The sequence below is a fragment of the Rhincodon typus genome, chromosome 8 (genome assembly GCF_021869965.1).
Source record: "Rhincodon typus isolate 14 chromosome 8, sRhiTyp1.1, whole genome shotgun sequence".
NCBI lineage: Eukaryota > Metazoa > Chordata > Chondrichthyes > Orectolobiformes > Rhincodontidae > Rhincodon > Rhincodon typus.
The window spans coordinates 5,467,624-5,495,293 of NC_063339.1; the positions used below are offsets into that span (position 1 = coordinate 5,467,624).

General features: G+C 40.3%; 1 protein-coding gene across 1 annotated transcript in view; it reads left to right on the plus strand.

Moving 5' to 3' along the window:
- The window catches only part of LOC109935765 (leucine-rich repeat-containing protein 74A), a 59,685-nt gene extending 34,324 nt beyond the window's left edge, over positions 1–25,361 (plus strand). Inside the window, exons 7-11 of the mRNA XM_048600019.1 lie at positions 9,243–9,396; positions 10,509–10,652; positions 12,136–12,240; positions 15,912–15,997; positions 24,941–25,361. Coding sequence (XP_048455976.1) covers positions 9,243–9,396; positions 10,509–10,652; positions 12,136–12,240; positions 15,912–15,997; positions 24,941–25,361 — 910 coding nt within the window. The remainder of the gene's footprint in view (positions 1–9,242; positions 9,397–10,508; positions 10,653–12,135; positions 12,241–15,911; positions 15,998–24,940) is intronic.
- The last annotated feature ends 2,309 nt before the right edge of the window (positions 25,362–27,670 follow it).

Below are 27,670 nucleotides of genomic sequence, written 5' to 3' on the forward strand. Positions count from 1 at the left end.
CCGTTGTGGCCTCCTCTACATCGGAGAAACCAAGCGGAGGCTTGGGGACCGCTTTGCAGAACACCTACGCTCGGTTCGTACTAAACAACTCCACCTCCCAGTCGCGAACCATTTCAACTCCCCCTCCTATTCCTCAGACGACATGTCCATCCTGGGCCTCCTGCGGTGCCACAACGATGCCAAACGAAGGTTGCAGGAGCAGCACCTCATATTTCACCTGGGAACCCTGTAGCCCAATGGTATCAATGTGGACTTCACAAGCTTCAAAATCTCCCCTCCCCCAACCACATCCCAAAACCAGCCCAGCTTATTCCCGTCTCCCTAACCTGTCCTTCCTCCCACTTATCCCCTCCTCCCACCTCAAGCCCCACCCCCATCTCCTACCTACTAGCCTCATCCCGCCCCTTTTACCTGTCTGTCCTCCCTGGACTGACCTATTCTCTCCCTAACTCCCCACCTACACTCACCTTTACTGGCTCCATCCCCGCCTCTTTGACCTGTCTGTCTCCTCTCCACCTATCTTCTCCTTTATCCATCTTCTATCCACCTCCCCCTCTCTCCCTGTTTATTTCAGTACTCCCTTCCCTTCCCCCATTTCTGAAGAAGGGTCTAGGTCCGAAACGTCAGCTTTCCCGCACCTCTGATGTTGCTTGGCCTGCTGTGTTCATCCAGCTCTACACCTTGTTATCTCAGATTCTCTAGCATCTGCAGTTCCTACTGTATCTAGGTAAAAATGATGCTTGAACCCAATGGTCTGGACTCAGGCATCTAGTAGAGCTGACTTTATCTGAACAAATTATTTTGGAATTGAGTTGAACATGTGAACATTTTCTAGATTGGTTCTGATCTTCTTTTGAAATTCGACTATTCAATCAAACTCATGGTTCTTGCGCTGTCTTTGTGCCATGTAGATGTTCATTACCAACTGAACATGTCAATAATCTATGCAGTAGGCATTGTTTCCCACATGGATCAAGTGATACAAACTTCAATTGCATCTTTAACTCAGACTGCTGAATAAGGTCATAAAGGTTCAATGTTGGAAACTGCATTAAGATCCATTCAATCTGATTATGTCATACAGTGTTGGGTGGGGAAATCATGAAACAGCTCTGAATCCCAGAGGAGTCAGGTATGCCATTGTGTCTCAAAGTAGTCTTAGTAGCAATGTTTATCTAATTGCTATCATGCAATAAATTACATCTTGTTGAGACAAGACCCTGTTCTTGTTAAGACTCACCAATGACTGTTCCTCTACAACTAATGAAAATATAAATATATAAATATAAATGAAATAGACCATTAGATACAGTCCAGGAAAAGGGACTGGTGTTAGCAGCCCTTGACCGAAGGTGATCAATGGTGAGCTTTGTTGCTTAATACCACAAGATATCTCAGTGAAAAATCCATTGAGTCCAGGAGAAGAAATTTCCAAAAGATCAAGTGACTTTACAGTTTTAAAGACTTTACCGCTATTCACACAGACAGTCAGCAGTTGCAAGTGCTTAAACAAACAAGCAGTCAGTAGGAACTCAGGGAAAGACTAATATAGGAGAAATGGCACTTCAGGCTAAAGCCTTTATTTCAGACCTAGTAAGGAAGCGTAGAAGAAGCAGTATGGGCCAGAAACAGATTACAGACTAATTTCACCCAGGCAAGTTACAGATTCCATCAGAAGGTGAAGATCTGAAGGAGCATTCCTGGTTCGAGTTTGTTTTAAATTCATTCATGGTATGTGGGCATAGCTGGCTGGGCAAGCATTTATTGCCCATTCCTTAGTTTAGCGAGGAAGAAAATTTATAGGAATTCCATGAGTGAAGTGGGAAAAAAATTGAAATTAATTGAACAAATACAAACTAGGAAGGCTGGAATTTTTTTGAAAATGAGGGCTTACAGCTAACAATGAATGTTGTTGCAATAGCAAGTGGACACCACAAGGCATAACTACAACAGGCTGCCTAATTACTATCATGCAATAAGCTAAATCTCAGTAAGAGAAGAGCTTCTTCTTATTAATACTCCCTAGTGTTAATCATCTACTACTGTAGACAAAATAATCCCTTAAACCCAGTCAAGGAAAGAGGAATGGTAGTAATGTCCTTCTATCCACAAACAATAAGATAATCTATGAGGTGCCAATGTTCCAACCATTGTTCTCCCATGTGATTTTGTATTTGTCATTCTGATGGAAGACGTGTTCGACATAATGAGGTCATGCTGAAAAACTTTGTCATCAGGCAGATACCGTTTACATTGGCTGTTCCCATGCATTTTTTCAATGGTTCCTCTTTAGAAATAAGTCAAAGAGTCTTTAGCAGTGAAGATGAATGCTAGCCTTAATGTTCTGCAGAAGGATGATCTTTTCCTCTTTTGGGAAAACAATGAGAATTTCATTAAGGTCAGAATAGAACTTTTCCTGAATATTTGGTTAGATTCAAGGGTTGGGGCAATAGTGCAGATGACTGTGGCGTATTTATTGCAGCTGACCTGAAGGTTCATTTCATGAACCATTCATTTATAATGGCATGATGACAAAACTGACTGAAATGAACTAGGAGATAGCAAGAACTGCAGATGCTAGAGTCACAGACAACACAGTGTGGAGCTGGAGGAACACAGCAGGCCAGGCAGCATCAGAGGAACAGAAAAGTTGACGTTTCGGGTCGGGACACTTCTTCTGAATGAAGAATGGTCAAATTTGCTGTTCCTCTGATGCTGCCTGGCCTGCTTTGTTCCTCCAGCTCCACACTGCGTTGAAATGAACTGAGAGGCTAGTTTAAAAGGCAGAATACTAATGATGCAGTGGCAGACTTTCAAAGAGATGTTTAAGAATAACGTTCACCAAATATTTATCTAGGGTCACAGGTTAAGGGTGATTGGGATGAAGTAAAATTATAATTGGCTTTCCCCTCTTAAGCCTAAGACAGTGAGGTATGGTTTGATTTCCTTCTTTCCCTTTTTACTCCCATCCATTACAGAGGTAGATTAAAATTGTGTTTCTGAAGCCTGAATTTCAGATTCTAATTTTTAAATAAGTACACAAACAAAATCTCCTTCTAAAATTAAATGCAAAGGTTTATTAGCAAAATCATTCAAAACACAGCAGAATAGCTTTATGACTTCAGTCACACGCACAAGCATTCAGGAACTTAAGAAATGTAGAACAAGAGAATTAACAGGTTATTAATGAGAAGTTGCGGTAAATTCAGAGATATTAAAGATCAGTTCAATTAAATTACAACTTCCTGGAAGAAAGCTTCCAATAATAGCATGTTCAGAAAGTGAGGGCCTTCAGTTTCCCTTCTTGCAGGCAAGATGTAGATTTCTTTCCTCCAGCAGCTTGAAGACAGTTATGGAAGGTCGAAGCAGGCTCAATTCAGTTTTGATTTCTGAATTCCCTCCCGAGTTCAGAGACAGACGTAGAAGTCCAGTTTTGTATATCTAAGTAATTCAACCAGTTCCAATTGCACACGTGACAAGGATTACCAGAGCTATCTCAGTGGATTAATTGGAACATCATCAAGGTTAAAGTGTAGCTTTACCTCCCCCATTAGAGTTCCCCTTGTGTGGCGAGGATCGAACTATAAAAGCATTTTGTACTCATTTGAGCATAATGGATCTTGATATTTTCCTTTGTCCAAAGCTGGCTACAAGCAGATAGCTCATCTCCAAGTCCTTTGTAGCAGCTTTAGCTGGGAGATCTATACAGTACAGAGGCACAGAAGCTTCTGGAAATATGATCATGTGATCAGCATTGAATACTTAATGAGTCTAGCAAGTTGTCCAATATTTAAAAGAAAACAGAATTTAAACCTAAAACTTCTGCTCACTGCCTCTGCTCATGTCACCAGTGAGAATAAAAACCTCTCAAGGAAGATGGAACAACTGTGGTTAAATAAGGAAGTTATTGACTTAGACACTGAACAATTCTGAGAATGTTCCCAGTTGGTCAGACAATTGAACAGATTTTGAGGGTGACAAAAAATGGACAAAGTAGAATATGAGAAAATGCTAGCTCATTATTTAAGATTGAAAAGCAAGTGTTTATACCAAGTATTTAAGTATGGAAAGAGTAATTAAAGCTAGTGTTGATCCTTTTGAGAGTGAATCTGAAGAATTGATAATGGAAAACAAGGAATTGGCAGAGGAAATGAACAGGGTATTTTGTCTTTGACATTACTATAGAAGATGAAAAAGACTTTCCAATGACACCTGAAAATTAAGAGGTAAAAAGGAGGGAGGAACTTTAAAAAGTCACCATCACCAGCATAAAGGTGCTGAGAAAACAATTAAACCTGAAAGATTTGATAAGTCCCTAGGGTCAGATTGTCTACATTCTAGGGTCTTAAAAATTTACTGTAGAGAAAGTAGAGAAATGGTTGCAATCTTCAAAAATTCTATAGATGCTGAATGAGTCCCAGCAGATTAGAAAGTAATGAAGAAACTTTATTCTAAGAAAGCAGGGATAGAGAAAGCAGGGAAACTTTTGGGCAGCCAGCTTAACATCTGTCATTGGGAGATTCCTAGAGTTTATAGCAGGATACTCAGAAAATCAGAATGTGAACACACAGAGTCAACATGTCTTTGTGAAAGGGCAATGTTTTGTTAGCATTGTTTGAGGAAGTAACGATGAAGGTGGGATTATGGGAAGCTGTGAAGGTTACTTGGGTTTCCACAACACATTTGATGAGGTATCACCTCAAAGGCTAATATACAAAATAAGACCTCATGATGTGAGGGGTAAAATATGAGCACCGACAAAGATTTGGTTAGTTAACCAAAAGCAGAGGAGAGAGATAAATCAGTGTTTTTAAAATTGGCAAACTGTATATAGTGGAGTGCCACAAGAATCCGTGCACTGGCCTTAGTTATTTGCAATCTATACCAATGAGTTGGATGTGAAGATTGAATGTATGACAGCTAAATTTGGCAATGAAACAAAGAAATGGAAAATATTGACCGATGGGTATAACATGGAAAATTAAACCTGTCCACCTTGGCAGGAAGAATAGAAAAGCAATATCTTATGTAACTGGAGAGAGATTGTAGAATTTGTAGAATCTGAGAGATTTGGATGTCCTGGTACATGAATCACAATACGCATTACTATCTAGGCACTGAAAGCAATTAGGAAAGCAAATAGAATGCCGGTGTTTATTGCAAGGAGAATGGAGTATAAAAGTAGGGAAATCTTAATGTAGGGTCTTAGAGAGAGCTCATCTGAAGTACTCTACAATTTTGGTCTCCTTATTTGAAAAATGATCAACCTGCATTAAAATTAGTTCAGAGATCAGTTTGCTCAATTCATTCCTGGATGAAGGGCCAATCTTATGTGGAAAGGTTAAACATGTTGGGCTTTTGCCCAGTTGAGTTTACAAGCATGAGAGGTCATCATATTGAAACATATATGATCCTGAGGGGATTTGATAAGGTCGACTCTTTTTCCACAAGAAACTACAGAATTGTGAACGCAGCCCAGTCCATCATACAAACCAGCCTTCCATCCATTTATACTGCCTGCTGCCTCAGGAAAGCAAACAACATAATCAAAGACTTCTGCCACCCTGGATATAGTTTCTTCCACCCTCTTCCGTTGGGCAGAAGATTTAATAGTTTGAATACACGTACAAATAGATGCAAGAACAGCTTCTTCCCCACTATTTTCAGAATTTTGAACGAACCTCTCAAATGTTAATTCTCTCTCTGCAGCTGAAACGCTGTATTCTACACTCTGTTCTGCTACCCTGATACACTTTGTATGGTACAATCTGCTATCTGGCATGCAAAACAACACCTTTCACTGTAACTCAGTACATTTGACAACAATAAATCAATCAATCAATCGTAGGAGAGATTGCAAATAGAGACAAAGTTTAACAATGAGAAATCTCACTTTTAAGAGGGAAATGGAGAGAAATGTTTGTCTCAAAGAGGGTCTTTAGCCTTTGGACTTCTTTTCCTGATGGAATAGTTGAGTCTATTTAACTGAGGGGAGGCAATGGCCTAGTGGTATTATTGCTGGACTGTTAACCCAGAGACCCAGATAACCTTCTGGGGACCTCGGTTTGAATTCTGCCATGGCAGATGGTGGAATTTGAATTCAATGATTATTTGGAATTGAGAGTCGAATGATAACCGTGAATTGATTGTTGGGGTAAAAACCCATCTGGTTCGCTAATGTTCTTTAGAGAAGGAAACTGTCATCCTTACCTGGTCTGGCCTACATGTGACTCTAGACCCACAGCAATGTGGTTGACTCTTACCTGCCCTCTGGGCAATTAGGGATGCCTAGCCAGCAATGCCCTCTTCCTGTGAATGAACTGAGTTGCAGAGATTTTTGATAGACAAGGGGGGAAAATGGAGTTAAGACCACAATGAGATGAACCATGATCTTATGGAATGGATGCAGATTCAAAGGGCTGAACTCCTGCTGCCATATCCCACGTTCCTATATCTTTTGTTCAGTCAAATGCATCAATCACAGACAACCTAGTTAGAAAGGGGATATGTTGATTGCCTCCTTCCTCCTTCTTCTTCCTTAGACGCTCACTAAATACTTGGTGACTAGGACCGTGCCCTACAGGGAGAGGCTGTGCAGGATGCAGTGTATAAAGAGGGAATTGCGACACATAGCACGAAGAGCAGCAAATGTATGATTTAAACAACACAATGGTCTGCTCAATCACAATTTAGGTGATAAACTCAGCCTTATTACGTTACCCTACCCTGCTGTGCCTAGGTAGCACTTTATGACTAACTCCTCAGCAAGAATCCCCAGTTCATTAGCATTTCAGGCAGGATACCCCAAGCTATTAAATTTATGGGTGGGGAGCGGTGGCTGTCTCCCCTTCTTTATCAATTCACTCCCTTTCCCCAGTTAGTCATAACAAGGTTAATTTAAAAATAAATTACTTCCCTTGTGAATACCATCTTCCCACAATAACTGAATTTATGTTTTAAAAGGGGCCAATTTAACTAGCCTTTCTTAACAAAACAGTGAATTTATAATATAATAAATATAAGAAATGATAACATAACACACATACATGGAGCAAAAACAAAAACAAAGTTGCTGGAAAAGCTCAGCAGGTCTGGCAGCATCTGTGAAGGAAAAAACAGAGTTAACGTTTCGGGTCCGTTGACCCTTCCTCAGTTCTGCTGCCAGACCTGCTGAGCTTTTCCAGCAACTTTGTTTTTGTTCCTGATTGACAGCATCCGCACTTCTTTTGGTTTTTATTACACATACATGGAGGTTTGAAATGGGAAACGAGGAGAAAAAAAGGATAGAGGTTCTGAAAAAAAGAAAGTTCAGTCTGAGCCATAAATCATAGTTATCTACAGGGTGAATGGAATAATTTTCAACCTCAACCAGTTGAAGCCCAAGAAAGAAACACCAACCTCGCTCCAGGAATTTCAGCATGCAGATTTTTGTTTTCCTCACTCGAGATGTGGGCTGACCAGCATTTATTGCCCATCCCTAGTTGCCCTTGAGAAAGTGGTGGTGAGCTGCCTTTATGAACCATTGCAGTCCACATGCCATTAGGAGGGATTTCCAGGATTTTGACCCAGTGACACTGATATATTTCCAAGTCAGGATGGTGAGTGGCTTGGTGGGGAACTTGGAGGTGGTGGTGTTCCCATATATCTGCTGCCCTTGTCCTTCTAGAAAGAAGTAGTTGTGGGTTCGGAAGGTGCTGTCTGAGGAGCCTTGGTGAATTTCTGCAGTGCATCTTGTAGATAGTACATACTGCTGCTACTGAGCGTCGGTGGTGGAGGGAGTGGATGGTCATGGATGTTGTACCAACAATTTGGCTGCTTTGTCCTGGATGGTGTCAAGTTTTATGAGTATTGTTGGGGCTGCACTCATCCAGGCAAGTGGGGAGTATTCCATCACACTCCTGACTCATGCCTTGTGAGAATGACTTGTGAGAATCTTCAAGCCTTGCTTTACACTTTCACGGAAGCATTCCTAAGTATTGGTCTCAACCTCAACCTCAAGATCCCAGCTATGAGCACTGCCTTCAGATGCCTAAGAATGACAGTCTTGGATGACCATGACATCCATGCTGATACCAAGAAGCTTGTATATAAGGTAGACACCTTTCCGACTCTTCTAAAAGATTCTGAAACTTGACCTACATATAGATGCCACATCAAGGCCCTCAGAAGTACCATCTGCCTTAGCTGGAAAGACAGGTGTACTAACATCAGCATCCTTAAATCAGCCAAAAACATCAGCATCGTGATCATCTGAAACCATCTCCGCTTGGCTGCCTATCTGTTTAGGTTGCTGGATACTTGCCAACAGGCAAGAGGAACAAGAGAAGGACAATGGAAGCATTTCAAAGACTCCCTGGAAGTTTCTCTTAAGAAATGCAAAATAGATATCAAATGCTTGAGAGACCATTTTTCAGAAGAAACCAACTTGGATGAAGCTCATGTATGAAGGGACACAATACCTTGAGCACACCTATTGTTAAGAGGATGGAAAAGGAACTGGAGAAAGGAATGTCAGCAGCCTTGAGGCCAACGTCCAATTCCACCTCCTCGAAACACTTGCCACATGTGTGGTCAGAGATGCAGCTCTAAGATTGGGGTCATCAGCCATGCAAGGACCCACAGAATCCACGATCAGTTACACGGCATTTCCTAGGTGGACAATCAGACTCATTAATGAGTAACTGCCAGCAACAATGCTAACCAGCTGGACGTTGCAGGAATGGAACCTTTTTGTAGTTATAGTATATTGCTGATTTACATTTTGCCTGTAAACTTTCACCAACTTTTCCAATAACTTCTACTTACTTGGCAAAAGCAGTAAAAAGAAATAATCAGCAACTAGCCTGAAAGTTATGGTCGGCCTTGTTAATAACACTGGGGACTTTTTCCTGCTGCTGAACTCCTTTAGATTTATGACTTTAAGGAAGGGTTAGCTGGAACACTGAAGTTGAAAATAGCACTGCTGGAAACATTTTTTTAAAAATAACACGAATGATAGCAGATCTAAGAGGGTACAAAATAACTGAATATCCTAGAGTTCTTCAAAAAAAAAACTAAGAAGTGATCTGATCGAAATCTTTAAAAATTGTTAAGGAATTTGACCAGGTAAGCATAGAGTCATTTGCACTTGTGGGGTGATCCAAAACTAGGGGCTATAAATGTAAGAAGGTCACTAGTAAAGGATTGTCAGAGCTCCTGAAAGAACATGAGAGTTACTTTGTTGGTTTTCATGTAAAATGTAGACTGACCAGCCAGTGGTCAGTTGGCCACCATCTGATTAACCCTAGTTTCCTACTTCAGCTGTCCAACAATCCTATAACAGTGGATGGTGCCATTCGTCTTTTAGAAGTTGTGCGGAAGAATGACAAGTCAAACTTGGAAAAGATCAACATCAATGTGAGTCTCACTTTGTTTATATGATTTGGGACAATACTGGATAGATAATGACAGAATATCCTGAAGTGTGAAATACTGTCCACATACAGAGGTAGTGGATTTTTTCCTATTCCTATCCATCACTTTGGGTTGCCTGGACACAGCAAATACAGGAAAATTAGGCAGTGGAAGAGCCTGATTAATGTACATTAGAGGTTAATTACACTACAGACAAAAAAAAGCCATACGAATATTCTGGCTTTGGATCACGGGAAAAAATAGAGCATTTGATAAAATTGGTGCAGTCTGCAACAGTTAATTAATCCATTAGATTAGATCAATGACAGTGTACTGCAAGGGATTAAGCATCAGTCCTAAGATTGAGGAAATTAGTCTACATCCAATATTGGTGCAGTTACAACTGGAGTGCTGAGTACAGGGATAGTAGGAACTGCAGATGCTGGAGAATCCGAGACAACAAAGTGCAGAGCTGGATGAACACAGCAGGCCAAGCAACATCATAGGAGCAGAAAGGCTGACGTTTCGGGCCTAGACCCTTCATCAGAAATCTGAGTACAGGGGTCTGGTTAGCTTGACTGAATGGCTAGTTTGCAATGCATAGTAACACCAATAATGCAGATTCAATTCTCAAACTGGATGGGGTTAACATGAAGCTCCCTCCTTCTCAATCCTGCCTGAGGTACAGTGACTCTAAAGCCAAACCACTGACAGTTCTCTCTCTCTTTCGAATGAGAGAGCAGTCCTCTGGGGCTTAAGGTGGCTTTTACCTACCAGGTACAACTCTGCCCATAGGCAAGAATACCAAGACATTTTAGACATTGCAGATAAGGACAACCAAACTAGTTATGGAGTATAATCAATAATAAAGCAATGCTGCAAAATTTGATGCTGGTCAGGCAGTATCAGTGGAGGAATGGATTTAATATTTCCAATCAATGATCTTTTGTCATTCCTAACACTAATTTTTCATACCTGGCTAAAGTTATCCGATGCATGGTGAAAATCAATGCATTCTGGAGAGTAGAAAAATTGGAAAAATTAAAAAATTAACATAGATCTTACGTGGCTAATGAGTTACGGAAACATTCTATTGTTTGATTATGTTGCTGCAGAATGTAATAGTAAATGAAAACTTCATGGAGCTACTGAAGAGCATTACTCATGATCATCCACAGTTTGTGATTGAAACTAAAGGAGTTGGAGGATCCATTGTTGGAAGCCGAAAACCTCAACCTGATCCAATGAAAGTGATCCAGGTAAGAAGAGTCTATGAATTTGACCCCTATTGAATTAGGTCCTACAACATGTAATACTACTTTTAAAAATATCTCACATGCTATAAACCTATTTACATTTATTTATAGAGTTCAACAGTAAAAGCATACACCTCTTAACTTAGCTACAGCACACTTCTTTATAGATCTTTTTAATCAACCCACTCTGAGATGTTATGACACACATCTGGAGCAGGTGGGACTTGAACTGAGGCCTTTTGGCTGAGAGATAGAGACATTACCACTGCACAATAAGAACCTGTCAATTTCTTTACATGCTGATTACATCAATTAAACAAATAAACTACACTAATTAACACCTCCCAATCTTTCTTTTACACTCTTCACTATACCAATAAAACCAATACATTGACTGATACAACTCTCCAATAGCCACTGTCTGCATACAATAAATTAATAAATAATCCATGGTCACAAAAGCTTATGTATCTCATTGTAAGGGCAAGTGTGTTCTTCTCACCTGTTGATGTAGAACAATGGGTTCTATATTTGCTTTTAGGGCTCCCATGGTGCAGTGGAAGTATCCATACCTCAGAGCCAGAAGGTCCACGTTCAAATCCGACCTGTCCCAGATATGTGTCATAACATGCCTGAATTAATTAGAAATATCTAAGCAATTAATAGTAGGTAATTATATTAAGGGCATGAATTCTGGATCTTGATGCTTAACTAGCTGCCTGCAGGCAGATGGTCCTTCCACCCAACGATCCTGTACCTTGGAGCTGGGGATCTTGAAGGCCAGCTGGTTCCATGTTCACCAAACTCAGTTCTAGCCTCCAGCAAGGGTCTAAATTTCCCCAATATAGTTTGAGCACTGGTGCACTGATATTAATTCTGAAGAAGGGTCCAGACCCAAAACGTCAGCTTTTCTGCTCCTCTGATGCTGCTTGGCCTGCTGTGTTCATCCAGCTCTACACCTTGTTATTTTAGCACTGATATTATTTGTGGGACTGGATACAATTCAAATATCACAATGAAGGGATGGAAATTTCAGATTAACTGAACTTGGTTCTAAGAGTGCTTTCAAAAAGTATCTAAGGGATTTTCAGGGCACATATTGCTAAACCTCCCTGACAGAGCTGTTACGGTTATATTATAGATATAAGCAGCATCAGAGGAGCAGGAAAGCTGACGTTTCGGACCTAAACCCTCCTTTAGACCCTTCCTCTGATCCTGCTTGGCCTGCTGTATTCATCCAGCTCTACACCTTGTTATCTCAGATTCTCCAGCATCTGCAGTTCCTACTATCTCATGGTTATATTATATCTGACTTGTCAAGACTTGATACTGAAAAGGACATGAGAAAATGTTCCATTCGCCACCATTACTATCTATTGCCCTGACAGAAGAACAACCAGTGTGTTTGAGAAAGGAGGAAGGGAAAGAAATATGAAAACAAATATTTTAACACTGTCAATGACTACTGTGCAATTGTTTCAAACAGGATTACCTAGATAAGCACAAACTCCGACTCTCTGATTTCTTCCGAAACATGGACAAAGCTGGAAACATGAGCGTGCCTGTCTCCGATTTCAAGAAAGCTTTACAGGTTTGGGGAGATTTTCACAAAAATGCACTTTTTAAATGTCCCATCAACAACATGGCACAGTGGTTAGCACTGCTGCCTCACAGTGCCAGGGACCCGAGTTTGATTCCACACTCGGGCGACTGTCTGTGTGGAGTTTGCACATTCTCCCTGTGTCTGTGTGGGTTTCCTCCGGGTGCTCTGGTTTTCTCCCACAGTCCAAAGATGTGCAGGTTAGGTTGATTGGCCATGCTAAATTGCCCGTAGTGTTCAGGGATGTGTAGATTAGGTGGGTTATAGGAGGATGGGTCTGGGTGGGGTGCTCTGAGGTTCGGTGTGGACTTGTTGGGCCGAAGGGCCTGTTTCCACACTGTAGGGATTCTATGATTCTATGATAACAACAATAAATGAAGATTTGGCAAGTCAGCACTGCAGAATCTTAGGTGTAGAAATTTCAGTCTTCAGCCATAAACTGAGGTTTCGCTATATAAATTATAACTAAAAGCAGCAAACATAAAATTGGAGGTGGTCTGTGCAGGGTGACATTAGGAAACAGCTCTTCAGCACAAAAGATTAGTTAAAATTCAAGGCAGAATCTCTCGCACACAATGCTGACAAGAATGTGGCAGGGTCAATTGAAAAATTCAAACCTAAGATTTTTGTCAGGTAAATGTGGCGAGGGTTACAGTGCCAAAGTGGGTAAATGAATTATGAAAGAGTTCAATCATGATACAAATCAATTAAGCAGCAGACTTGAGGCACTGAATTGTTTGCTGCTGCTTGTCACCTCTCCTGCCAGGAGACCTGCTAACATGGTGTGCAACACTTATCTGCTTTGTACTATTCTCACACATCCATTGTTGTTTGTTTGCAACCAATCCGTGATATCATCATCAAAATACGCCTCAGCTGAACCTTCTTTTTGTCCTCTGGAAGAGGTCTCTGTAGCTTTTCAGTCTCATCACATGGCCAAAATTTTGATATTTTTCTTTCGGGATGTCATTTTTAAGAGTTTTTCTTGCCCTTGCAGTTCCAAGTACCTCCCCATTTGACAATGGCCTATATACTTTTAGCAGTCTTATTATCCACATTTCAAAGGCTTCAGTTTTCTTACATGGATCTTCATTTAATTGTCCAGATTTCTTAAATTTTACAAGAAAATGGACTGAATGTAGCCTCTTGTGCCTTTTCCTTGTTACAAACTCAAGTTTTCTTGTTGGAAACATCTTTATAAAATTACTGGCAATCTCTATCCTTCTTCTAACTTCTGGGTCGCATCTGCCATTTCCTGTTAGCCGTGAGGTGGAGAAGCCGGTGTTGGACTGGGGTGGACAAAGTCAGAAATCACCGACACCTAGTTGTAATCCAACAGGTTTATTTGAAAACACAAGCTTTTGGAGCCTCGTTCCTTCGTCAGGTGTTAGTGAGGCGGTATCAGGCACAGAATTTATAAGTAAAAGACCAAAGGGTCACACCACTGATGAGGATGTATTAAACAAACCATAGATGCTTTTAAATCTTTAATCAGTTAGAAGGTTTTAATTGATTAATATGAAAACATAAATGCCAGAATTCCTTTCAAGTCACTGCCCTGAGGGAACTAGAGGTTTTAACAGTGTAGAGAAAAGATGACATTTTAGGTCAGACAATGCATGTTAGGTGTGAAAGGCCTTGTTCAGAATCTGTTTGTGTTTTGGTTGCAGTTTGACTGGTTTTATTTCTAAAGTAGGGGTTTATAAAATACCACATTGCCAGATTGCCTATAAATTGTGTGCTTTTTGAACAAAATAGAATGTATCTGCAAATAAAAATATACCCCATAGATTACATGTGTATGTGCATATGTGTGTGTGTGTATGTGTGTGAGGGATAGAGAGGAAGTGAATTTGTGTGTGTGTGTGTGTGTGAGGAGTGAGAGAGAGAGTGAGTGTATGTGTTTGTGAGGGGGTTAGAGAGTGAGTGTGCACGGGGAGAGAGAGAGTGTGTATGTATGTGGGGGTGGAGTGTGTGTGTGTGTGTGTGCGGGAGGGAGAGAGAATGCGTGTGTGTTTTTGAGACGGAGGGAGTGTGTGTATGTGTGAGGGAGATAGAGTGTGTGTGTCTGTGTGTGTGTGTGAGGGAGAGAGAGAGTGTGTGTGCATGTGTGTGGGGTTGGTGAGAGAGAAAGAGAAAGAGTGTGTGTGTGAGAGAGAGAGTGTGTGAGTGTGGATTTCAGGCAAACGTCCTCCAAGGTGGACTTCGGGATACATAACAACACAGAGTTGCCAAGTTCCTCAAACAGGATCTTGGGTTCATGTCGCACTACAGGGTGACCCTACAACACAACACACACACAGACACAGACACACACACACACACACACACAGAGACACACACTCTTTCTCCCCTCCTCACTCACTCTCTCTCTCTGTGCTCCCCCTCCACGCACCCCCCACACACACACACTCTTGTTCTCTCTCCCTCACACACACACACACATATGTAAATTTATGGGGTGAATTTGTATTTGCAGATACATTCCATTTTGTTCAAAAAGCACACAATTTATAGGCAGTCAGTAAATGTGTCATTTTATAAATTCTGTTAGTATTTGTCCTACATAGACAAACTTATATAATACTTCAAATGTGATACCATCTGCTTTAATGTTCACTCTAGTTTCTTCAAATGTATTCCTCCCAACCATCATTGTTTCTGCCTTTTTGGCATTCATACTAAATCCATCTTCTAGATTTCACTTGTTCAATATTTTGTAAGGCCTATTCTGAAATGTAAGTAGTGTTACTCCTCATTTTAATATATTTTCATTCAGAGGTGCAGGGATTGCCTAACCCTAATTGCCCTTGACAATTTGATTTGTTATGTCTCCTAGTTTGCGTGGCGATTGTGTATTTCCAAGTCAATCATATAAACAGTCAAGCCATATGACTTGGAGAGGAACCCATGAGTGGTGGTGCACCTGTTGTCCTTTTCTTTCTAAATAGCAGAAGTCAGAGAAATCTTGGTTATTTGCTGCTATGCATTTTGTATGTTGGACACACAAAAGTCACGTTGTACCAATGATAGAGGGAGTGAATGTCAAACAAGTAGGCAGCTTTGTGCTGAGTAATGTCAGGGGTCTTGGACATTGTTGGATCTGCCCATCCAGACATTTCCAAACGAACAGAAAATTATGTCAAAGTAGATTTGGCTTTTCCTCTGTCTACTGCATTGCAAATTTCAGTATCACCACCAGCCCAAGCCATGCCTCACTATAACCCTTAACCAATCTGTGATCCAGAAATGATTGTAGGCAGTTTTGACAGGACCAAATAGGCCTCAAATAGTTTAACAAAGTTAACCTCAGTCGTCATCTACATAATTACATCAAGATACCAGCAAAGTTTGCATAGAAGGGGTTGAAGGAGCTTGATGCAAGTTAGGATAAGGGTGTTCAATTCTGGAAGAGTTTATTTTTAATTAAAGTGGAAGGTGGGAAGCCAGCAAGGAGAATATTTGATGCCAACTGACTCAACCCATTCAATGTATGGTTGAAGGTTTCAGGAGATGATGGACTATGTCAGGTGTGGAAACTACACCTATTTGCTGTCCTGGGGTAGATGCCAAAACAGACCTATTGGGTTGAAAACTGATTTCTATTCAATCACCTCCACAGAAATATTCTCATTCCTTTGTTATTAATCATATTTCACCAGCAATTCAACATTCCATTGGATCTTGTTCAGGTTGAAGAACTACTCAGCAAACTTGACAGAGACAATACTGGATTAATTGACTACAGGTAAGGAATAGGGTACAATAGCTTGCTTATATTATTGGACTAATAATCCAGGGGCATAGACTAATGATTCAGGGATATGAATTCAAATCCCACTGACAGATTATTAGAAATAGGAGCAGAAGCAGATCATTTGTGCAATTGAGCCTACTCCACCATTTAAAAAGATCATGGTTGATCTGACTGTGGCCTTCACTCCACTTTTATTTCCTGTCACCCACACCCCTCCCCCACATCTCACTATCACCATAACACTTTGCTCTGTGTATATAGAAAATCTATTCAACATTCCCTCGCAGATCAAAATGTTGTTCAACTGGAAAATTTAAATTCAGTTAATTAAATAAATCTTGAGCAAAAAACAATGGTGACACTGAAATTGCAGGAGTATTAGAAAAACCTAGCAATTTGCTAATATCCCTTAGGGGTGTAAACCTGATGTCTATATCTAGTTTGGCCAACATATGATCCCAGAGTCATAGCACTGTAGTTAACTCTTCCCTGTCCTTAAAAATGGATGATCAAGTCACTCCATTATATTCACAAATGAGATTCATCACCATTTTCTTAAGAGAAATTGGAAATTGGCAATAAATATAGGCCTTGCCAATGATTCCCGGATCCCATTAATTTTTTTTTGTAAAAGCATGCATTGTTGATTGTTCATGTTTGGTATGACTTTCTTTCCAACTGTAGTGAATATACTGGAGGTTAGAGGAGTGAGATATCAAATCGATAACAATATGTGTATTCTCATTAAGTAGAAATGCCTTAATTGTTCTTCGTTAAAAAAAATCACCAGTAGTTTACTTATTAAATCTCCTTCAATCCTAACATTTTGGTTGATGGTTGAATTCTCAAAGATAAATGAGACAGCATTAGGGGGCTAACTCAATTGTGTTACCCCTCTCTGGGATAGCACACTGGCAATCAAGCTCCTCTATTCCTGGAGTCATCACAAAAGTTAAAGATTTTCCAGAAGAGCACAAATTACTCCAATTTACCTTTCTTTAGACCCAAATTGAAAGAAAACACAGACTAGCTTTCTGTACTTTCCTAGAATTACTATTTATTACAATTAATTACACTCTAGCTGTAGGTAAACAGTTATGAATCTTCTGAATACACCTCCATTAATTAAATATCAAATCCCCTTCTATACTCTCCCTTATATACACATCCACACAAACACAGGAAAAATAAGCATGGGTGTTATGGATGGCGGGAATGTCTGGCAGGCTGTTTCATTGTTCCTATTTGGAGAGTTGCTGAGACGATTCTTATGCTGGTCAGAATGCTGTTTCTTGGTCATCCTTCTCCAGAGGTTTTCACTGGTTTGTAGTTGACACAGTTGACCAGTTGACACTTATTAAAGGTCTCTGGCCCATTAATTAAAAGGCACAGCTAACAGGAAGTACTGAAGGAAAAATAAACATTTTTCCTTAAATTAGTCTTAAATTAGGTTTTACTATAGAGAGAGCTCCTGAGCTGGTGGAGGTTTGAAGGCTTCTCCCTAATTGGTTCCTAGCTCAAAACTGTTCAGCTACCCGAAAACCAATCATATAGTGGTTGGAAGGCAGAAGGCCTTCGTCATCAATAACTGACTACCAGTCCATAGACCAAGGAGCTTACTGTTGTCAACCAAAGCTTCACTTGTACTCAGCTTACCTACAAACTGCACATAAATTAATAATGAACAAACGGCTGCATAAAAGATGCTTGTAATGAGTTTCATGTTAGGTTGTAGACATGCTCACTGAGCCGGTGGATTTGGTTGTAAACGTTTTGTCACCCTGCTAGGTAACATTGTCAGCGCGCCTCTGGTGAAGCATTGGTGTTCTGTCCTGCTTGTTATTTATATGCCTTGGTTTGCTGGGGTGATGGATATTACTTCTGGTTTTGTTTCTTAGTAGTTTGTATAAGCCGAACAGAGACACGCTAGGGAATTCCTGGAGGCCTGGTATTCCAACTGGAACTCCATCAATAAACACATTGAATTAGACCCTGCGTACAAACCTCTGGCTCGGCGAGCATGTCTACAACCTCATCCACAACCCGAGCTACAAATCTTCTCGAAAACATTAAGTGTCATGCTACTTGCTTTGAAACCATGTATCAATCAACCAGTAATCCTTGGTTTTAAAACAGTTCTTTTCTCATTTCAGTCCACAATGAAAAATACAGAGAAATAAAAAGATATGGTCTTTACAACAGTAAAAATTGATCTTTTTATCAACCAATTATTGGTCTCTCCCTCAAAGAAGATTGCTCTCTGTTATTTAAAAATTTATTCAAGTACCATGGGCATCACTGGCAAAGCCAGCACATATTGCCTGTCCATAGTTATGTTTCATAAGGTGATGTTGTGGCTTCTGCTTGAAGCCATGTCATCAGTGTGGTGAAAGTATATAGTGCTAAAGTAGGCAGCTCCTGAACTTTGGTACAGCAACAGTGAAAGCAAGGAATGTCCAAGTTGTAATAGTCTCTGACTTGAAGGCAAACATGATAAATTCAGACCAGGTGCATTTTGGGGGCTGAATAGAGGTAAATAAGTGGAGAATCTCAGCTGTGGTGGGATGCAGAGGTAATGAATGGATACTAGCCAAAGGCAAAATTAAAGGGAAATTATCTTTCACAGAAGCCGTGAGGATCATTCATTGTGTACCGCATCATCTGTTAGAATCTGCATTTCTATCGTGTCTTGCAATCTCAGGATGTCCCAAAGCGTTCCAAAGTCATTGAGGCATTTTTAAATTGCAATCATGTCATAATATAGGAAAATGTCAAAGCCAAACAGTGCTAAGCAAGATCACAAAAAACCGCATGCAATGAATTATCAGACAATCTGTTTACTGATATTGACTATGGATTAAATATTGGTCAGGACAGTGGGTGGACTGCCCTGACTTTCTTCAAATTGTACCAAATACACTCCAGCTGAAAGAACAGGCAAGGCCTCAGTTTAACATCTGATCCAAAAGTAGGCACCACCAAAGGTGCAGCACTGATTTTCAACCAACATTTAATTCTGGCTTCTGTAGTGAGGATTTAATGTTTGACTTTCTGACTGACTGATAGATAATGTCTAATAGCGCTGTATACATTCATACACACAGAATCATACAGGTAATGTCCCCAATACCACCATTACCAATCCTGGTTATGTCATGTCTCAACAACAGGACAGCCCCAGCAGAGGTGAAGATACAGTTGTATAATTGTCAACATTGATTACGGGCCTCATGAAGTCTCATGACATCAGGGAAAACATTAGCAAGGAAACCGCCTGATGATTACTGCCCACCCTCAGCTGACAAATCAGTACTCCCCCATGTTGAAAACTATTTGGAGTAAGCCCTGAGGGTGGCAAGGGCACAGAAGGAGCACTGGGTGCAGAACTTCATTGTCCATCATCAAGAATGCCTCAGCTGCACTGATACTGACTCAGCTAGGCAAGTCATAAAGACAGACTGGGTATGCAGCAGGTGGTGAGGGAGCCAATAAGAGTGTAGACATGAACCTAAAATTTGCTTAGTTAGCCGAAATGAAATTAAGTTAGAATCAAATAAGATGAAAAAAAATGAAACCTGGTCTTTACTTAATGATTAAAAGGCAATGGGTTTTTAAAGTGTTTGTGTAAGGCTGAAAGAATGTGTGTATTTGTTTACATCACAGTAATGGACTAAACTGTCACAGTAACTCAGGAAAAGCTGAAGTTTTGTTTTAAACAGATACAATGAATCAGATTTTTAATGTGGACTACTGTGACTGCCATGGAATTGTGCTTTGTGAATATCAAACAGTTGATTTGATGACATAAATGCAGTGAATAGCGAGTGCAAACTAAGTTTTATGTCAAGGCTTATAGCAGGCAAGAGATGTGTCTTTCCAAGGAGATACAAGCAAGTATTATGTTTCACAAGCAGAAATTGCTGGAAAAGCTCAGCAGGTGTGGCAGCATCTGTGAAGAGAAATCAGAGTTAATGCTTCAGGTCCAGTGACCTTTCCTCAGAACTGAAACTGAAACATTAACTCTGATTTCTCTGCACAGAAGCTGCCAGACCTGCTGAGCTTTTTCAGCAATTTCTGTTTTTGTTTCTGATTTACAGCATCTGCAGATCTTTCAGTTTTTATCAAGACTTATGTTTTCCACATCAGTTTGATTAATTCACTTGGCACGTTTGTGATGTTTGCAAGTGGTAAAATTGATCATTTGCTGAAGACTGGATAATGTCAAGACTTTGAATGTTCAGCTTCTATGGAACGAGTATAAAACAACTTCCCTCACAGTAAAAATTTAGCTAGCTTGAAGAGGTTGATACTAGCTTGTGGAGGTCGATAGATCTCTGACGAGATGTTGAAACAGAATGTGTTGATTACCTGTTATGGCCTGATCCTTGTACAAGTCCACGTAATAGGGTGCACTTTTGATTGCAAGAATTGTATGGGTAAGATTTTTACAGTATTTTTTGTGGCATACTTTGCTTTAATAAAGAACATTGGGTACACACCATTGTTAGAATTTCCTTGGACTATTGATAGCCACAGTAAACCTGATGGACCAGGGAAAGTGGGAATAAAAACTTACAAGATGGAAAAACGTACTTGACCTCATCCTTACCAATCTGCCTGCTGCAGACACATCTGTCTATAACAATACCAGCAGGACTAACCACTTCATAGTTCTTCAAGAGATGAAGTTCCACCTTAATATTGATTGATGTCATCAACAGTGTTATCAAGCAGCACTTGCTCACTGATGCTGACTTTGAGTTCCATCAGGATTACTCAGTTCCTGACCTCATTAAAACCTTGGTCCAAACATGGGCAAAAGAGCTGAGTTCCAGAGGTGAGGTGACAGTGACTGGTCTTGACGTTAAGGTTGCATTTGTAGCACTAAGAAGCCCTAACAAAACTAGACTCACTAGAAATCAGGGGGAAACTCTTTGAAGGAAGATGGTTATGGTTGTTGAAGGTCAATCGTCTCACTCCAGGACTCATTGCAGAAGAGTCCTAGGCCCAGCCACCTTCACATACTTCATCACGGTCTGCCTTCTTTCTTAATGTCAAAAGTGGGGATGTTTCTGATAATTGTATAATGCTCAGCACAATTCATAACTCTTCAGAAAAAACATATGTAGAAACTGCTGGGAAAGTTCAGCAGGTCTGGCAGCATCTGTGGAGAGAAATTAGAGTTAACGTTTCAGATCGAGTGACCCTTCCTCAGAACTCCTCAGATACTGAAACAGTCCAGGTCCAAATGCAGCAAAACCTGGACAATATCCAAGGTTGGTAGACAAGTGACTATCTCCAACAAAACAGAATCTTACATCCCCCCTTGACATTACCATTTCAGAATCCCCCACAAACTTCCTGGGGATTACCATTAACTAGAAATTGAAATGGACAAACCACTTGAATACTGTAGCTACAAGATCAGGTCAGATGTAAATTGTTAATGAAACTAGCTGAAACAGTTGGTTATCAATTTTAAAGATTAGCATCTAATATGGTTTGCTGGTGAATGGTAAACATAGATCTTAACAATGAATTTACCTGATCCTAAAGTACCTCAGCCATCTGCAACAAATTAAACTTCTTTTTATCTCTTTTCAAAATAGCTTCATACTGCCTCAGGAACAATAGATTTTGATAAGTCAGGTGACATGTACAAGAAGGTAAAGGTCAACTAGACAGCAAAAAATAATGGAGAGAGAGAAGATGAGGTTAACTACAAAAACAATGTATGTTATGTTAAATCCCTCTCCCTGACAAACGTTTTGCTTTATTTACTATTAAAGAAAAAAAATGAAATTAAGTTTTGTTAAATTATATTTTGTTTTAAAGGAGATGTATATTCTACAGAATTTACCCATGATCCTAAACATTCTGAAACTATGGTGGACATAAGAAAAGACAAGAATTTAAAGATTACAGTCAATCTGACCCATTTCAAAAATAATAACTCATAGTTTCTCACATTCTCAAATATAAATATTTTACAATTATGCTGGTAAACATGCATAAAGCTTACACTTTTTAAAAGCTACAAAAATAAATATAAGAGAATAAGAAACCATTGAACAAGCTAATAATTTCCCTCCCCATCATTAACTAATACTCTACCTCTTGTTTCCTCAATCTGAAACTGATCTATCTAGTATGGCTGTAGAATAAACCTACTGCACCTGGTATACCCAGGCAGTTTCCCATCTAAATACTAACCAGGCCTGAGTCTGCTTAGCTTCTAAGACCAGACAAGATTGGATGTTTTCAGACTAGCAGACCTTTCTGAAGAAAGATCCCAACCTGAAATGTCAGCTTTGCTGCTCCTCTGATGCTGCCTAGCCTGCTGTGTTCCTCCAGCTCCACACTGTGTTATCTCAGACTCCAGCATCGGCAGTTCTTACTATCTCTGATCCATCTAAGCCTACATTTTGGTTCCCATCTCCCACCATACTAGTTTAAAATCTCACCGATGGAACTGTCAAAAGCCCCAACAGGACATTTGTCCCATCTTTGCCCAAATTCAACCTGTCAGGCTTTTACAGGTCCCACCTTCCCCAGAAATGGTCCCAATGCCTCAAGAATCTAATACCCTTCCTGTTACACCATTTCTCTAGTCACGCATTCATCTGATTCCTGCTCTAGCTAACACATGGAACTGGGAGTAATCCTGAGATTACTAGATTTACAGTCCCACATTGTAAAATATATCCTAACTTCCTTTATTCAGCTTTCAGATCCTCATCTCTTTGTTTAACTACATTGTTAGTAACTATGTGTGTCACGTCCATTGGCTGTTCACCTTCCTACGCCAGAATGTCCTACAACTGCTATGTGACATCTCTGACCCTGACATCAAGAAGGCAACATACCATCCTAGATTCAAATCTGTGGCCACAGAAGCGCCTACCTGTACCCCTTACTGTGGAATCTCCTGCTTGTTTTCCTCCCCTTCTGTATAGCAGAGCCACCTGTGGTGACATGAACTTGGCTGATGCTGCTTTCCTCTGAGAGGCCATTCCCCACAATAGTGTCCTCAGCAGTATACATTTGAGAGGGAGATGACCACAGGAGACTCCTGCACTTCTTTTCTGAGCCTTTTCCTTTGTCTGATGGTCACCCATTCCCTTTCTGCCTATATAATCCTCACCCCGCTAAACATGCTGTCCATGACATTCTCAGCATCACGGAAGCTCCATAGTGAGTCCACCTACAGCTCCAGCTCTGAAAAATGGTAGCCAGTAGCTGCAGCTGGACACACTTTTCGCACATGTAGTGGTCAGGGAAGCTTCCCTTATTTCTCACATTGCGAAAGAGGAGCACACCATGGGTTTGAGGTCTCTGTCGTGACTTCTCTCTAGATTGAGTTAGTTACTCCCTTTAAGAGAATTTAATTAAGCTAGGGACCTTCCTTCATTTCAAACACTTCTATTACAATCAAAAGTTCTGTCCTTTAGTTATGCTAATAAGTTATGCTTCAAAAACTATAAGAAAACACCCTGCAAGTATCACTTACCAATTAACTGTTTGTGTTGGGACTGTGACACTTTCTGAACTGCCCAGACACAGACTGAGCACCACACTCAATCTTTCAGATTCACCTGCTCCCTGTCTCACCTAACTTCCTGTTTTCACCCAATTCCAAAGCATTCCTGTTTAGCCATGCAACACTCACAGTGCAGCCTGGATATAAAAAACTTCCAGATGAAGCAGTTTTCTCCACCTACCCATAAGACCATAAGGAATAGGATCAGGAGTGGGCTGTACAGCCCCTTGAGCCTGCTCCACCATTCAATAAGATCATGACTGATCTGACATCCTTCATGTCCACTTTCCTGCTTTTCCCCCATAACACATTTTTGCCCTACCAAACCAGTATCTATCTATCTCAGCCTTAAGTATACAAAGGGACTCAGCCCCAATAGTTCTCTGTGGTAAGGAGTTCCGAAGACTCACAACCTTCTGAGAAAAGAAATTCCTCCTCATCTCATTCTTTAGTGCAGCAGGTGCTCCTTTGTTCTGAGATTATGCCTTCTGGTCCTAGATTCTTCCATGAGGGGAAACATTCCCTCAGCATTTACTCTGCCATAGAATACTTTAAGTATTCTATGTCTATGTGTTTCTATCAGATCACTTCTTATTCTTCTAAATTCCAATTACTAGAGTCCCAGCGTGTTTAACCTTTGCTCATGACAATCCCTCCATACTGGGGATCATCTGAGTGAATCTGCTCTGACCTGCTTCGAATGAAATGTTTTCTTTACAAATAAAGGGACTAAAACTGCTCACAGTACTCCTGATGTGGTCTTACCAGTACCTTATATGATTGCAGAAAGACTTCTATTCTTATACTCCAACCCCCTTGAAATAAGAGCTAACATTCCATTAGCCTTTGTGCACAAGTGACCCAAGTCCCCTTGTATTGCAGCTTTCTGCAGGTTTTTCTCCAGTAAAATAATATGTTGTTCTTTCATTCTCCCTTCTAAAATGAACAATTTCAATTTCCCACATTAAACACCATTTTGCCCACTTCTGTAACCTATCAATATCTCTCTGTAAACTGTTTGTATCCCTCTCACAATTTGCCTTTCCAGCTATTTTTTTGAGTTCTGCAAATTTACTGGTCACTGGTCACTAACCGAAGAAAGGTTTTGTTAATGACAAAGCAAATTGAATGTATTCATCACTGCCATGGAGCATTTTGCAATGTCACTGATGTTAGCTAAGAAAGGTTCAGAATGAGCACCCTGCTTAATTTATAGTGAGATGTGACACTCACATACCTACTGTGGAATTTAAAATGTAATATGTGATTAGTCTGCTTTGGTTAAAACAAAAACTTTCAATAATTCATGTTTTTTTTAGATTCGTGTTTTCCATACTTCCTTCTTTTGATTCATTTGACCCTTTGTCTCTTCATACAAATTCTGAGTTGAACAGGAATCTGGTTGACACCAGGAAGCGGATGATCTGGCACCAAAGGGAACAACTCCACAAAGAGGAAACCCACCAGAGGAAAGAGAAACAAAAGGTCCAGCGGGTACTGAAAACATTGAACAGTGCAATGAAGGCCATCACTCCGCGAAGTTCAGTTGTCATTGTACCTGGTCAGGTTAAGTTGCCAGCCATCCAACCACTCAAGTCCTTCAGTTCCCAACAGTTATCTGGCACATCATTGAGCTTGTGGCATCATGTAGAAATGTCAAACAGCAGTCAGTACTCAGTACCAATTCTGAGTAACATACAGCTGTACCGCCCAGTTAGCCATTTGGTCTCTGCTGCCAGGTTGGGCTCTTCTGTCCAGGTAAACTCAGTCTCACAGCCTGACCTGCTGCCTAAATCACCTGTCACACCCAAGTGAGACCTTTGATCTGGAATTGGACCCTGTTACAAAGTCTAGGACACCTACTTCATTTTTGACGTCACAAGCTGTAACATCTGGCCATAAGAGGAGAGAGCTGAAGACTAAAATGTAGTATCTTCATCTTTTTATGGGGACTTTACCAGCCTATATATGATTTATTTTCAGTCAGTCACCAAATCCCTTCAATCATTCCCCATTACTCACTTCCCATCAGCTACTTCTCAATTATCTTCCAATAGTCACCTCCCAACAGTTCTTATTCTAACCACCTCCTGCATGATCTGTAAATCAAGAACCACTTTCAAGGAAAGCAAGTTCCTGCCAACCTTCTTTCCCTCTCCTCATTTCAAGGAATGGTCTCTTTGCTGTGGTATGTATCCACTGATCTTAGTCCCTCAGAAAGTAACTATTAATCATGCATGAGTCTTTTATAGCAAGTAGGCATGATCTTCTGCTCACCACTACCTTGCATAAGCCAAGAAATGGAGACCATGGGTGCCCTCCCTAGACAACTGATACTATGCATAGATTAAATGAACTCCACATGGGAATCAAACCTGGGATGGTCATGGCGAGAATGGTTTTGTGATTCACAGGATTTTTACCAGCTAAATAATCGGGGAGTTTCTTTCCGAAGCTTTTTAATGCACTTCTTTGTGACATATGCCTCATGTAATGTAACTGGCAAAAGAACCAGAGACAAAATTAGATTATTTTTGAGCGGTCATTGTCTGGAAAATATCAAAAACTTGGTAGAAATAGATTCACTAACACATTCAAAAAGAATTGTTTAAATATCTGAAGGGAAAACTTTTGTGAGGCTATGGAGAAAGGGAAAAGGAGTGGATTTAACAGGATAATGTTTTCAATGGTAATTAGTACCTGAAAGTTTAGCTGACATCAAAGATAAGCTCCATCCATCAGGATATAAATGTCTGCTCCTGGGAGGAATTAACCATCATTTTATGCTTCTTATGAGTTCTGCATTTGTTCACCAATTGTTTTATGCTTCAGTGATTATTTTTAGTGTTAAATTAGAAAAGTGTACTCAGTCTTAAATTGAATCTGATTGTCTATTGCAAGACAATCATTTTTCTCAACTGTAATATAACTAGCATCTAATTGATATGTAATAAATGTATTTATTGTTCATCAAGACTGAATCTATTTTCTGCTCAGAAGTTGGTATGGGCATCCTCTCTCACATGGTATCAATAGCTTAGATTGATACCAACGAGAAGGATTGGTGGCAATGAAATTCCCCAAGGCATCCAAGGTAATTGCAGCAGAAACCAACATATACAAGATGAATAGTCATTTAGTAGAATAGAACTTGAGAACTGCTGGAAAAGATCTTGTTAAATCTTTTCCTCTTGCACGAATCATGACAATTCACAAGAATACTACTTCAATGGGAAAACAACATTTATACTGCATAAGAGGAGATTTGATATGTTTGGCCAGTGGACTCATATTTGCACTTATATACTGCAAAGTCATGAAAAGTCCTAAGGCAGTCACTCTTGATCCTGAAAAGTACCACAGATTATCCTGGAAGCATAATGTCTCTCAAGTATTTCGCAATAGGTGAAGTTAACTGTTTGACATAGCCAGTATGAAGAAGCAATACGAGTAGTGTTCACCACTAACAGACCACAGATATAGGAGCAGAATTAGACCATGTCTGCTCTTCCAGTCGATCATGGCTGTTGGCTCTCAATCCCATTCTCTTACTAATCAAGAATTTATTTATTGCTGTCTTAAAGACACTCAATGACTTGGCCTCCACAGCCTTCTGCAGCAATGAGTTCCACAGCTTCACCATCCTCTGGTTGAAGAAATTCCTCATCATCTCAGTTCTTAAGGGCCATCCCTTCACTCTGAGACTGTGCCCTTGGGTCTTACTCTCTCCTACTAGTGGAGACATCTTTTCCATGCCCCCTCTAACCAGACCTCTCAGTATTCTGTAAGTTTCAATTAGATCCCCTCCTCATTCTTCTAAACTCCATCAAGTGCAGACCCAGAGTCCTCAACTGTTCCTCAAATGATGAGTTCTTCTTCCCCGGGATCATTCTTGTAAACGTCCTCTGGACCCTCACCAATGCCAGCACATCCTTCCTTAGATACAGAGCTAAACCTGCTCACAATATTCTAAATGTGGTCAGATCAGAGCCTTATACAGCCTCAGTAGTATATTTCTGCTCTTGTATTCTAGCCCTGTCGAAACGAGTGCTAACATGGCATTTGCCTTCCTAATTGCCAATTGAACCTGCACGTTAACCTTAAGAGAATCCTGAACTAGGACT